Here is a 13,851-nt window from a genome sequence, read left to right on the forward strand (position 1 = left end):
AATCCGAGGCAGACATTTACCTTCTACCTCATGCCTACCAGGTTTCCTTAGTAACTTCTAAGAGTATGACAAAAGCTTGGGAAAGACCAAATAAATTTGCAACTGCTTAATCTTCATGGAAAATGATGCCCTGTTAAATCTAGATCTCTGTTAGATCTCTGCCAAAGTTAGCTGACATATTTAATAGACTACTTCTCAAAAGAGGGTCCAGATATTGTTAAAATGAAATACAACATGCAAAAATGAAATACAACATGCAAAAATGAAATACAACAAGCAAAAATTAAATACAACAAACAAAAAATGAAATACAACAAGCAAACAAACAAACAATTCTCTTTGCTTCTGTAAAGAGATTTAAGACCTGAAAGTCTTGAGATTCAGGTTACTTGAACCTACATACATGCTGTATATCTGTCATTTATTTCTGAGAGCCTGTATCAAATGATTTTCCCACCTATTTTATAGAAAAAGGTGGTTAAAATGATGCCTCTTGATGCTTTCAGAAAGAGTTTCAATGGCTTAAACATTACCAAAAGTGTGCTTAAATAAAGATATCACCAATTTGTGACTTAGGAACAAAAGTGGGACTAAAGTCAGCACAAAAAAGAATCAAAACTGCTTTAATTGCAAAACACAGAAGAAGGAGGAGTACCAATTGGCAATAATTTTATGTTTTGTTGTTTCTGTTACTTCAAAACTCCCACCCCAGCACAGATTCCACTTCCTGGATGGTGCAGGGGTAAAATATCTGTCTATCCCACAAGCCTTCAGTATAAATGGGCAGTACTGGAACATGCAGGAAGAAAGGATAAAACAAGGGAATGCTCCAGAGAGTTTGAGTGGTTTGTTGTAAATACTTCATAGGGGAAAGTCTGATAAGGAATGAAGCCACAAAGGGACTGTCGTGCTCCTAAATCTTTCAGGCAGTTCCATGTTTTTCCTCTAAAGATTTGGAAACAGTTTTCCCACCTGTGGCAAGCTTCTAACAAAGGTCTCCAGGTTGACCATCCACACAGCTTTCAAAAAAAAAAAGAAAAGAAAAGATGTGTGTGTTCTTCATAGCTAACCAGCTATCAGGTGGGAAGCTGTGGCTCAAAGTATATATGGAAAGAATAAAAGGAAAGACAAAGTTTCAAATGGTGAATGCTCACAAATTTTGGAAGAGGTATCATACCTTGGGTGTTAAAGAAAATCTGCTTCTGTTATGGATTAGAAGAAGATTGAATATTTGAGTTAGATTATCTTATCTCAAATCCAAGGGCACCTGTCTTTCTAAGAAGCACGTGGCATAACCCTGTGTTTCGGAGGGAACTCTGGGTCAGAAGACCACTCCAGAGGGGCTGCTCAGGGGCTGTGGGGGCAGTTGATACAGTGAGCCAGTCCAGAAGCAGAACCACTGAGATGAGTTCCGGGTTGGCAACACTGCCTTGAAAGTGGTTTTGCTCCTTATGGGGGTCAGGTGGGGTACGAAGAGAAGGGAGGAGAGAATGGGCAGCATCAGGGAGGCTGATGGGAACAGAGGAACCCTGGAGAGCCCATGCCAGGTCTTAACACTTTGCATGTAGGGTGCTGTCCAAGAGAAGCCTTGAGGAATGGGGTTTGCCAAAAAAAAAAAAAAAAGTGCAGGAATGCTTTCATTGCTCCATTTCAGGTCAGCCTTCCCAGTCCTGAGCATTCACATTGGCATCCCAACCAGTGCCGTGCACCACAGGGGTGGGAGCTCACGGGAGGAGCAGCAGGGAGATAGATAGCGAGCTGCGGCATAGTGGAGGGGATGGAGAGAGACGGGGCAAGCCAGCGATCCGTCCGATGGGTGAGCAAAAGCAAAAATTGCCTTAACGGGACCAGCCAGGCGAGGAACCCACTGCGGGTGGTTCATTCATCCAATGAATTTGTTTAGAACAATCTCTTGTTTTCCTTTTTACACCCAATAGTGATTTATTTATATTTTCCCATTTTTCTGCTCGAAATCTGCAGCTAAATTTTAAAGGCATAGCCTAAAACCACCGCAGGGTGCTTCCAGAGCTAGATGGTACGAATTCAGTTGCCCTGCCGAGCCGAGGAGGACATAAGGGCCCGGGGAATCTGGCAGCTTCGCCTCATAAAGAGGCCACCGCAACCGGTGACCGGCCAGTGGTCTTTCCCGCGCCCCGCTGCGCGCCCGCGGAGGCGCCGTCCATCCACTAAGGGGCAGCCGCCGCCCGCCCCTTTGAGTGCGGTGCGATGAGGAGCGGTGCTGTGGGCGCGGAGCAGTGGGGTGCGGAGCGGAGAGGGGTGCGGAGCGGTACGGTGGGGCGCGAAGCGCGGTTCTCCGCAGGCTGCCCCCGCGCGGCGGGGCCGCTCTGCCGCCGCTGCCAGTGATGTCATGGGGCGGCGGCGGCGGTGGCGGCGGTGGCGACTGTGGCAGCAGTGGCGGCAGCGGCGGCGGCGGCGGCGAGGGGGCGGGGAGGAGGCGGCACTGCAGCTGCATGTGTCTGTAGCGGCGGCGGGGCCGGGGCGTCGTCATCTGCATTCACATGGGGGCGGCGCCGGTCTCCGCCTGAAGCCCCCGCCCGGGGAGACACAAAACCCACGCGAGGCGCGGGGTGCCGCGACCCCCGCCTCGCCGCCGCCATGAATTCAGCAGAGCAGACCGTTACGTGGTTGATCGCCCTGGGCGTCTTGGAGTCGCCCAAAAAGACCATCTCCGACCCCGAGGGCTTTCTCCAGTCCTCCCTGAAGGACGGGGTGGTGCTTTGCCGCCTGCTCGACCGCCTGCTCCCGGGCACCATAGACAAAGTAAGTGCCCGGCTCTGCCCCTCCGCTCGCCCCGCCGCCCTGCGCCGCCCTTTGTGCGATCGGGCCCGCCGCACCCGGACCCGGCCTCACCCGCCGCCGGGCCCCCCGCGCAGCCTCCCTCAGCGCGGAAGAGAGGAGGGTACCCCCGGGCCTGGTGGGGTCAAGAGCGCAGTGGAGTGTGTTTGTGGGTCTGTGACAGCCCCGGTCAGGCGTTTGCCCCGGGGGGCCGGAGCGAGAGCGGCGAGCAGCAGCGGCAGCCTGGCTGGAGAGGGCTTTCTGCTCCGGAGCTACTATTTTGCAAATGTTTTACTCAAAAGAATTGCTTCGCTTTCTAAATCAAAATCCTCGATGTGCATGCGAGAAACACGTTTTGGAGAGGGGGGGTTACGGACCCTTTCTGGTATACCAGGAGCCGGCTGCAAAGTTGTCTACGCAACTGCTGGAATAGTCAGTGCCTCACCTCACTTGGGAGGTGATTCAGCTCATCTCTTCCAGCCTCTGAAGGGCATCTTAATGTTTGATGCTTAGTTTTCTTGAAGGCTGTTGTAGTGTTATTTGGGTCTTCTACTGCTTTGTAGCCTGTGGAGAAAATTTGAGGTTGAAAGAACACATTGCAGTTCTGTTCTGCGTTGTGTTTGAAGGAAATGTACCCTGTCAGGTAACTTTTATATGTTATGTGTAGGTACCCAATTCCTGTCCTAGTTCAATTGGAGGGGAGGGATTTGTTTTTTCATAGTGTGCCCCTAGACTGGGGACAATGCAGTTGTCCCATCTGATGTTCCACATTGTAGCATACATTACAACCTGTCTATTGGCAAAACTTTTGTTACAAGCTCATACAAGGTGGTGAAAAGAAAATTGATGAAGGTCATCCTATTATGTTGATGGAAAACTTGCTTGAAAATAGTACTATATCTTTTACCTTTTGCAGACCATTCCACACATTGGAGCCTGTTGACAATGGGCTTTTGTTACTTTTTGTGGCTTCTTTTCAAGTAGTCTGCTGACCCACAGAGTTGGAAACCAGTGCCTTGAGCTTGATAGGACACTGGACTGGGCTATCACCCTTCAGTTTGCCACCAAATGCTGTTGTTAGTGCTTTGTGTTGTGTTGTAGCATCAAGGTTCTAGACTTGGGCTGGAGTCCCACTCTACTGGATGTAGTAGGTCATTCCTGCACCTTAAATTCACAAACAAATTAGGAGATGGCTTGGGGACAATAAACCGTGCAGGAGCCTGTGGTGCTATTAGTGGCTGATGGAAGTGATGTGAGCAGGCTCAGTGTGTTGGTGGTGCTGTTAGTGTGGGTAAAGTAGGGTGACTGGCATGCACCATGGTGACTGGCAAAGCTAGTTGGGACAGCTAAAGTTACTGCTGCCAGCTTTCCTGCCACCATTTTCCCAGAAGTGGCTGTTTGGGCAGTAGAGCCTTGAGGTGCCGAAGCTTTGCGGTTTTGGAATGCAGTGTGTAAACTGCTCTCCTGTACACTGGACTGTAAGGTGTGGCTCCACAGCAGGTAAATAGCCTGCTCTGCCATCCAGGGCACGGACACCCTCAGTGTTGGGATCCCCTGCCTGACTGCCCATTTGCTTGGGCAGGTTCTGCGTGTGCCTCCTTGCCTCCAGATTTTCTTGCCTGGTGGCACCAAGCCTGAGGAGGGTCTTGGCAGCCAATCCCCACTGTGCCATTCTGGGTGCCTCTCTCTGAAAACCTCACCAAATTCCCATGGCTTTGAGTCCTGATCTTTGGGGCAGAAAGTCTTTCTCCTTGTATGGCTGTCGAGTGTAGTAAGTTGGGGTCCTGGACTCAATCTGGGAAACAGGCTTTATGAACAACAAAATAAATAAAAGAGCACGACAGAAATAAGTGTTGGAACAGTGCTCAGTAACTTAATGTGCTTTTCTGGGTATGGTATAACTAGGAGTTGCTTGGTTAGCGTGAATGAGAAACTCTTTTCACAGCAGAGAAGCAGCTAACTCTGATGTTTGGGCAGGGATTCCCTTCACGGTATCCACACCCAGAGGAGGGCTTTGCAGAGAGGCGCAAGCTCCCCACAGCTCTCCTCTGCAACCAGCCTGGTACGCACGGGGCTGTCAGGGAGGTTATCATGGACCTCGTGGTTTGGAGGCACGGGTTTGCTGCGAGTGGTGTGTGGGCTGGGATGACAGCCAAGGGTGGGAGAAACACCGGCACTTTGCAGGTTCCTAACTTCCCGTGCTTGCCCCACGTCTGGCAGAGTGCTAGGAGAGGTGGCAGCCAGAGATCCCTGCTGACCTAGTGTGTATCTTCTGGCTTTGGCTTAGTTAAGTCTGAGGAAGAACACCTTCTTCCCCGCCTTCCCCCTTCTCCCCCTCTTCCCACCCCCCCCCCCCTTTTTTTTCTTTTTAAATTTTTTCTTTTTTTTTTTTTTCTTTTTTTAACATTCTTAGTTTTGTGAGGAAAACTGTGTTTGGTTTTGTGAGACTTTTATATTGCATTTTCTAACTGACAGATGTATCTGAGGGACACAATTAACTTATGTTCCCATCTGACTTTATGACTATTCTTTTTCTCTTAGACTCAGAGCATGCACTGCATGCTTCTTCCATGCCCTCAACTACCTTTAGAAGTCTGAGCTATTTACATGTCACTCCCTTTTTTTCCTAATAAAAACATAAAATTTACACACCTCCCTGAGTGATGTTATTTTTCAATGCCTTTTTTACTCCTGTTGTTCATCATGTCATGTTTTTTATACCAAGTCCCTTTTAACTATGAGCCCTTTTATTCCTTATTTGTCCTGAGAATCTCCAGTTCAAAATTAATGTTTTTGAAGTTTTAAAGGTACCGGATTTGTCCCACAGATGTAGACTGATTCCACTACTAAAATCACTTGAGATCATAACTTCCTATAAATACCTGACATCAGCAGACACTTTGAAGACTCCCAGGGCTCATTTTTTCTGTAAAAACAAAGTAGTAACTAATACCAAAGAGAACATTAAAAATACAAATTAATGTTTATCCTTTTCTTTTTGTTTGTTTGTTTTAAAATGTGTTTCATAGACTGCTGTAAATGCATTTCCTTCATTCAAAAACTGTTTAGAAAGAGGATTCAATATGTGCAGGGATTAAATAATACTTCCCCCCTCCCCCCCGTTTTGTGCTTTTTAAAGATCTGGGCACCCTAAGAACAAGTAGCAGAACATTTCTAATAAATAAATGGAATCAAGTACTTGAGGTCAAATAACAGATTTTTCTTAAGTTCAAGGCTGGTTATTACATTCTTCCTTTAGGTTGCTGTGTATTTATGTACATCCCTACACAGAATAATGTACAGAGCTTCTTACCAGGAAGTTTTGGCTAAATTTGTTTACATTACAGTCATCTTCTATCTTGAACAACAGCAAAAGACAGATAGTAAATTCACCAGGTTTCTAGAACTCTGAAGGGAAATACTTTGGAAATCAATGTTATTACAGACTTCTTCTCTAATTTTTGGGCTCCCATTTGATGTCGTTATGATTATTTTGCATTTTGAGAGGGACCATGGCAAGGTAAACCAAAATAGTTGGGTTAGGCAGTGACATGGTACTGCTCAGTAATCTTACCCTGAACATGGGAAAGAAAAAAAAAGGAGAGCAATGACTAAAAAAACAAACAAGCAAACAAACAAAATGCCACAAAACCAATAAAACCCCAGATCAGCTTCCCTCTCCTCCACCAAGCCCAGACATCTTAATTTTTTAAAGCACTGAGGTCTGTACTGAAAACACACTGGTCTGTTATCTGCTCTAAAAGCATGGGGAATTGCTAAATTCAAGTAATTTGAATGAAAAACTGTGGTTTCGAGTTACAGGATTTCATCTCTGCGCTGTAAAATTGAGTTACATAGATAGCAAGGGAGAGGATCCCTGTGGAAGCATTGCAGTGTAGTTGTCTGCCACCTAGATGCTTTTCCTCGCAGAGATCATTTTCCAAACAGATTCCTCCATCGCAGACCAGTTTGACCCACTTTTGATGTTGTAAACAGAGATGAGAACTAGAGCGGGAATTTTCCTTGTCATATGAGGCTTCACGCTCCATTAAGTTTTGTCTGTACTTTCATTTTTGGTCAGCTGTTCGACAGAAAACATCATTTTGAGGATATCTTTGTTCTGTTCAGGGAAAATAGGGAAGACTCATCAGGGGATGCAATACAGCAGCCATTTGGTACCTCATTGTCCCCTCTTTCCTGTTAGGGGCTCCTGGAGGGGATGAGAGCAGCTGGTTCAGCGCTTTGAAGGCAGGGGATGGGGAAGTGTGCTGGGTGTGCGGCTGGGTCTCGCACGCCTTGGCCCTGCTCCATCAACCAGACTATCCCCAGCCCTCGCATCGAGCAGAGGATTAAACAGTCCAGAAGCTGCTGTGCTGTGCGTGGGAGGCTGATCCAAACCACAGCCGCTTCCTCTTGCTGCTCCTGCATCACTGAGGCGTGAGAGAAGCCGTGCAGGGCTGGCCCCAGGAAAATAAATACAGCTTTCTCTTGCTGGCTGAGACTTGGTGTGTGGTGGGAAGAAAACTTGGTTCTCTCTGTGGAGGATTGGGCATTGGTGTTTATATTAATTTGGTTATTTGTTGAGATAGTGTCAGGACTGCTGGCAGCAAAAATGATCTTTTGTCTCGTATACTAGGATGATAGTCTTTTTAATGATGGAGATCTTTGGCTAAATGGGTTGTTCTAGTTTAGGAAGAAATTAACTCTTTGTGCCTCAGAAAGCAAATGAATTACTGTGTAGGAGTGCAAGCACTGAACAAGAGCACTCCCCAAAATGAAGATTTGGGCTGACATGTGCAGCAGCCATCTCGCCAGCCTTGTCCTCACGATAAATGTGTGCGCTTACTGCTCTGGCAGAGGGAAATTTTTGTTCACTTGTCTCCAGTTTCACAGGGATGTACTGGAACCAGGTATTTCTGTCCTGTGGTGAGAAGGTGTGGCCTGAAGGTGGTATTTTGTGTTGCAAAGGAAGAAGAAAGGCAACGTGTTCGGGAATCAGAGTTAATAACAAGTGGTGATTTTTATAGCCCAGTACCTTTGTAGAGGGTGCAGTGTTGGCTGTGAGCTGACTGTGGAGCCCAGGCAAGAGCTCAGGAGTGAGTAGTGAACATCTGACCAATGATGCAGAGGTTACTCTTGCCAGGTGCTGGCTGCACCCGAGCAGTTGGGAAAATTCTTCTGGCAGGATACTTGCCCATGCAGCCCCAGTGAAGCTGTCAGGGTCTGCCCGACTGAACCAAAGGGCTGTCCTCCTTCACTCATTGAAATCTGTTGGGAAGGTATTGCAGCTGCTGGTGTCGCAGCAGCAGGTCATCACAGGACTAGACCTGGGAGGCAAGAAGTAAAATCTGCTTTTTACTGTGGATGTGCTCTCTCCTCCTAAACAGTAGTCATTATGTAGAGCCTCCCAAGGTGATTACTGTGCTTTTGGCAAGAATGATCCTTGCCAGGCAGCTGTGTGTGCCATGGCTGCATGCTTGGGGAGCACCAATGTGTGTAGATGCTTTTGCTCCAGGGATGAGTCAGGTGCCAGGGGAACATCAACTGAATGAAGTTGTTAGAGTGCCTCTTTGCTGAATGCATGCTGTTCTCCTAGGTGTTACTGTGAGCTGCTTATGGGATTGTTTGGTCCTGTTACAGAGTTGTCACTGGCCACGTTGTCATGTACCATGTTACTCCTATTGTGAGAGCAGGAGTGCACAGATGCACTGAAGGAGAATGCCTTTGCTTTTCCCATCTATGCACTGGCTTAGTAATTGTGGTGTTATTCGGAGAAACACAGTCTGTGTGCACTGAGGAAGCACAGGACTTGCATCTGTGTTTGCTGTCTTTTTTCCTTTAGAATCAAACCTCCTCAATGCATAAGGGTCTAAACTGAATTAAACAAGGCCGTGTCGGACCCTGAGAAGAGGGGGCACTTAAGGAAACTGTTGGTGACTAAATTGTTTTGTGACAAACTATAGAAAGATAACATAGTTTTTCTGTCTTACTTTTATTAATGTGATTGCCACAGTTTCTAGATACATTCTTTCCATGTCTGTGCATAGTATGGACAACAGAGAAGGCCCTCAGGTGCCTTCTGAATGCTGTGTCTATGTGGGAAAAAAGGAAAAGCTGTGGGAATGGCACCAGCATGCTCACTCCTTTCACTACTGTGTGCTGGCGGCTGAGGGCAGCACATTGTTCAGCTGAAAATGTTTAAGATTGTAATTCAAGCCCTAGGAAAACTGGAAGCCTGGCTTTAAGTTTACAAATTACATATGTATGTAAGTGTATTTATATATATGTATATGTATACATGTACACATATATGTGTTTAAAATTTGGCTTTGAACCACTGAGAGTAATTCAGTATGCATCTTTTTTTAACAGTTTGAATGAGACATTGCCCAGTGGCTGTGGTTTGAAGAGCTGGAATCTTAAAACATTTTGAGTACGACAGAGCTTGCAAAAGTTTTCTGAGCTGGCAGCTTGGAAGTGGTGTCAGTCCTGCACCTGGATTGGCTGTGCTTTACTTCCTGACTCTCAGCCAGTATGACGCTGTGCACCCTTCCTTGACTCTGCTGTATAAGGCAAAGCCATCTTCTCTCCACATCTGTCAGTATGATGTGATTGCTGCCACCACTCACCTCCAGCACTACAGAGTCGAGGAGGGGTGGCCATCCTTATCTGCAAGAAGTTCCTGTTGTGCTGCTCCTCAGCATGGACCTTTGGCAGCCAGTGGGCAGAGCCTCCGCTTGGCCCACAACATAGTGCTCAAGTCTAAGTGCATTTTGTTCAGGTCTCCATTTTCTTACTCTGCAGTGAGCACTGTTGGACAGTGTTGGCAGCTTGCTGTAGTGGTTTGAGCCTTAACTGAGAGTTAAAAGCTCAAATGGGGAAAAGGCTGAGAATCTCTTCCCCACTTCCCCCCCACCTCCTCCCTCCAAACAGGGAGAGGAGGGAAAAAAAAGGTTAGGAGCAAATCCACTAAGCAACAATCTGGAGTCAGCTTGGAAGTAGAGAGGCAAGTAATTTTTTTTTTCTTCAAAATATATATATATATATAGCAATAACAGGGAAAAAGGGTTCACAAGGGCAAGGAACAAGAATGGATGGGAGGGGGATAGAAAAAGAATAATACAAAACCAGTCTGTCTCTGAGGAGGCGCAGAGGCAGCAGGGAGAAGGATCAGGTCCGGCCACGTGGCTGAGGATCAGGAGGGCAGCTGCTGTAGCTCTCATCCAGCAGAGGCAGGAGCCAAAAAGGAGATCCCACAGCTATGAGGTCCTGCTTTTTTTATACCCTTGCTGGGCAGGGAGGGGGGAGTGGAACAGACTCAGCTTTCCCAGGGGGAAGACGCCCTTCAGGGAGTGTAAAGTACCCGCAAGCCCTCCCCCCTGCTTTCTTCTTTTGTTTTCAGAAAAAGGTGTTAACCCACCACACTTGCCCAGGAGAAGGTAGAGATTTAGTAGTTCAACAGAATATTTTCACACACAGGGGGAAAAAGCAGTCAAAAATCATACACCACATCCCCCCTCCTTCCCCTTCTCCCCAGTACCCCTGCCAGTGCAACTGTGCTGACTGAGAAGTGCTTTTGTTGGCTTTGTTAATGTCACTGAGGAATGTGGTACAGTTAGACTGGCAGAGGAATTCCCTCTCTGGCATATGTTACATCCATAGAGAGGAGCAATGCCAGCATATCTAGCAGCAGAGCTCTCCCAGTGTAAACAAACCCTGAGTGATTGGACTTCTGAAGCCTGAGCTTGTGCTGCATCAAAACATGCTTTCTGGGAAACACTGCAGGGTTTATGTGAGAAAAGGGTGCAAAAATCCCTACTCACCAGCCCTGCTTCACAGAGGAACCTCCTTAGGTAGGTTTTCAGCAAGAACTGCCTGAATGCTGTATGCTGAGCGCTGCCCACATCTGGAGCAGCACTTCAGTTGGGCTTTTTCTTCTCAGATCTTCCTCTGGGCACCAAATGCTGTCACCACTGGAGCTCTGCAGCATGAGGCTGACAGTTGCACACTAGCCGGTTTTCTCTTTTAAACAGCAAGGAAATAAGCAAAACCACAGGAATTATGACTATTAGTTCTCAGCATGTAGGAAACACTATAAAGTAGGTAACTCCTGTAGCTGCAACTAGACCCTCATATGCGTATATATAAAATTCTTCAGGCATGCTCCTGTGTTCCAGTAGGCCTCCTGCCTACTGCAGTTCACAAAGTGAGTCTGCAAGAGCATTGTAATTGCAGTTGTAAAGGCAGCTGCCAGTCTTGTATTTGCTAAGTTTCACATGCTTGGCATTTTAATGTCTTGATGCTGTCTAAATATCTTGTTTGTGTTTGAAATATTAAAATATAATGGAAGATCAAGAAAAGAACAATGCTGTCTGGAATGTCACAGCACCCTTAACTTACTGTGTCTCAGGACTTGGTCAAATACCTGCCCCCTTGGAGTCAGTTTCATGGGAATTTGATCAGGGTCCCAGGGCAGTGACAAAAGCACAGTACTGTTTCCCTGAACGTTGTTTAATACAAGTGCAAATCACAATGGATGAGCTCAAACAGCTGTATTAGTTTTACAACATCATTTTTGCAGAACACATTAAAGAAAAAAGGTGTCTCTAGTTGTTGTGTTAGACTCAAAAGAACCAGTTTATCAAGGCTGCCACAGACCTGGCTGGCACTTTAACCAAACTAAATTGTCTCTGCAAACTTAGTTTTTGAACTTAGTTTTTGAGTGCTATTACCAATAAGGAACTGAAGCAGCTAAGGCACGCTATCAGTGTTTGAAAGAAGGTCGCTGTTAAGGAAAGCTGGTCAAGCAGATGAGCATTTCTGAACAAGTGCAGGGGAAGAACTTTGAAGAGCTGCAGAAGTCTTCATTCAACCTGGTTCCAAATGCTGTAACAAGGTGGAAGCTGAGGAAGCATGGAGCTGTAGCTGATGAGTTGGTATGTCCCATAGGAAAGTAAAGAAAGGGTGGTGGGATATGGGTGTGTGGTGGAAGAGTAGGGTTAGTTGTGAGATTGTAATTGCTGGTCTGGAATTGCTGGTGTTGTGTGGTCTGAAATGGAATAGATAGAAGGATGGAATACAGAGAGTGGTGTGATGATGTAGAGTATGCAGCAGAGGAGTGTCAGATGTATGGTTAGCTGTACTGATGTCTATCAGACAGGATGCAATGTTGAGTTCTTCCAAAGGATACCCAAAGGACTCTTGTCCAGGAGACAACTGGAGTTCAGGATGCCAAGCAGATGATGGCTCACTGTGTTTAAGTCCTGGATGGGGTAAAGAACATAAATGCACTCTTGCCGCCTTCTATGTCTTAGCTCTTGGTTAACTTCAAGGCTGGGTATCCTTTTCAGTGTACAAGAAATTTAGGGGATGTTTTAAGGCACCTGCCTTTTGCTTTATGCTGTATGCAGAACCTAGGTGAATTCTTGTGTGAACCCAGGAAATTTCAAATTTGGGCACTTTAGTTCATGTCTTCCAAGAACTTCAGTCTTTTACTGGATCTAGCTCATACTATGCTGACTGACTGCTCATTCCAAAATACAGGTATCTAGAACATGGTAACTACTATTGAAAGGTTTGTGTGCAACAGGGCTCATACCTTGGGAAACATAGGTATTAAAGAACCACAGTACTTCAGAAGTGGTAAGATCTGGTGTTCCATCAAGACACCTGATTTTAAAACAAAACTGCACCTTGCTGAGAATCCTGATTTTTGTTTTAGTCTATTTTTAGCATCCTGATAGTGTCATCTAATGTCACCAGCAGGATCTGTGATCCATGAAGTGGTTGGGCTTGAATTCAGGGTGCTCTCCACTTAAAGAACTAGAAGATGTAACTGTGTGAAGTGCAGCTGTGACTCTTGCACTGCCCCCCTGTGGGGATTATGAGGCTCCATCCACAGTCCTCAAAGCGCAGGTCTCTTCACTGACAATACCCGTCAGTGGTCTCTAGCAATGGATGCTTCCTCAAGAACCAGATGATGTCCTCCTGTATAGCTGCAGAGAATGTTGCTGCGGTGCCACTCTTTCCATCCCTGCTGGGTGCAATCTGTGAGAGGAAGTGTTCTGGAACAGAGGACAGAGTGGGAAACCCTAACACCTCAAGAGATGGGCCCTAGTGCAGGAACTGGGAAGAGGTAACACAGCTGGGAGTGGTGGGGAGGGAACGAGCCTGCAGGAATTGCTGGACAGTGAGTCACTTGCAGCTTCACAGCCCAGGTTAGTGTGAGAATGTCTTGGCTTCCTCCTTATAATTTTTTAAAATCCTGTTTTTTTCCCTGACCACAAACCTTGTTGACAAACTCCAGCCTTCAGCGCTTGTGATGGAAGTGTTTCCCTCTCTGCCACCATGCTTCGTTGGAAATCAGTTGCCCTTGATGTTGTGCCTTAGCCACTGAAAAGGGCTGGACATAAACCACAGCAGCTGTGGGACCAAATGTGGTTAATAGGACCCTTTCATTAGCTTGGCTGCATTGTTCACCTACAGTATTTTTACTGATTGGAATGCAGTAATGCACTGTGCCTACAAGGTGTTCAGAAACCTGGAGAGACAATTCTTTCCTGCTGTGAGGCAGATACAGACTTCAGGCTGGATGAAGAGGATAAGGGTAAATGATGTGGCATATTGTGACAGAGGACAACACCCTTGTCCACCTTGTCTCTGCAACACCTCCTTTTGGGATTGCATTCTTCTGTGATGGTCTGTGATGTTTCTTCCTGAACTGCAGAGCCCAGAACTGGACACAGTATTCCAGGTGCATCCTTACCAAGGCAGAGTAGAGGTGGTGGATGACCTCCCTTAACCTGCTGGCCACACTTCTTAATGCACCCCAGAATACCACTGGCCTTCTTGGCTGTGAGGACACATTGCTGGCTAATGGTGTAGCTGTCCACCAGATCCCAGATCCTTCTCTGCAGAGCTTCTTTCCAGCAGGTCGTCTCCTAACCTATACTGATGCATGGGGCTATTCCTCCCAGGTGCAGGACTCTACGCTTGCTCTTGTTATACTTTATGAAGTTCACCCCTGCCCAGCTCTCCAGACCATCCATCTCAACC

At 46.7% G+C, this 13,851-nt stretch overlaps 1 protein-coding gene across 2 annotated transcripts in view; it reads left to right on the plus strand.

Annotated features, from left to right (window-relative positions):
• The first annotated feature begins 2,564 nt into the window (after positions 1-2,564).
• ARHGEF7 (Rho guanine nucleotide exchange factor 7) overlaps positions 2,565-13,851 on the plus strand; it is a 135,092-nt gene continuing 123,805 nt past the window's right edge. For both annotated transcript variants that reach the window (XM_068171196.1, XM_068171247.1), the window contains exon 1: positions 2,565-2,781. In XM_068171196.1, coding sequence (XP_068027297.1) covers positions 2,617-2,781 — 165 coding nt within the window. In that variant the 5' untranslated portion in view covers positions 2,565-2,616. The remainder of the gene's footprint in view (positions 2,782-13,851) is intronic.

Source organism: Melanerpes formicivorus, unplaced genomic scaffold (genome assembly GCF_026170545.1).
Source record: "Melanerpes formicivorus ecotype bairdi unplaced genomic scaffold, bMelFor1.0.p_v2 SCAF_1, whole genome shotgun sequence".
Lineage (NCBI taxonomy): Eukaryota > Metazoa > Chordata > Aves > Piciformes > Picidae > Melanerpes > Melanerpes formicivorus.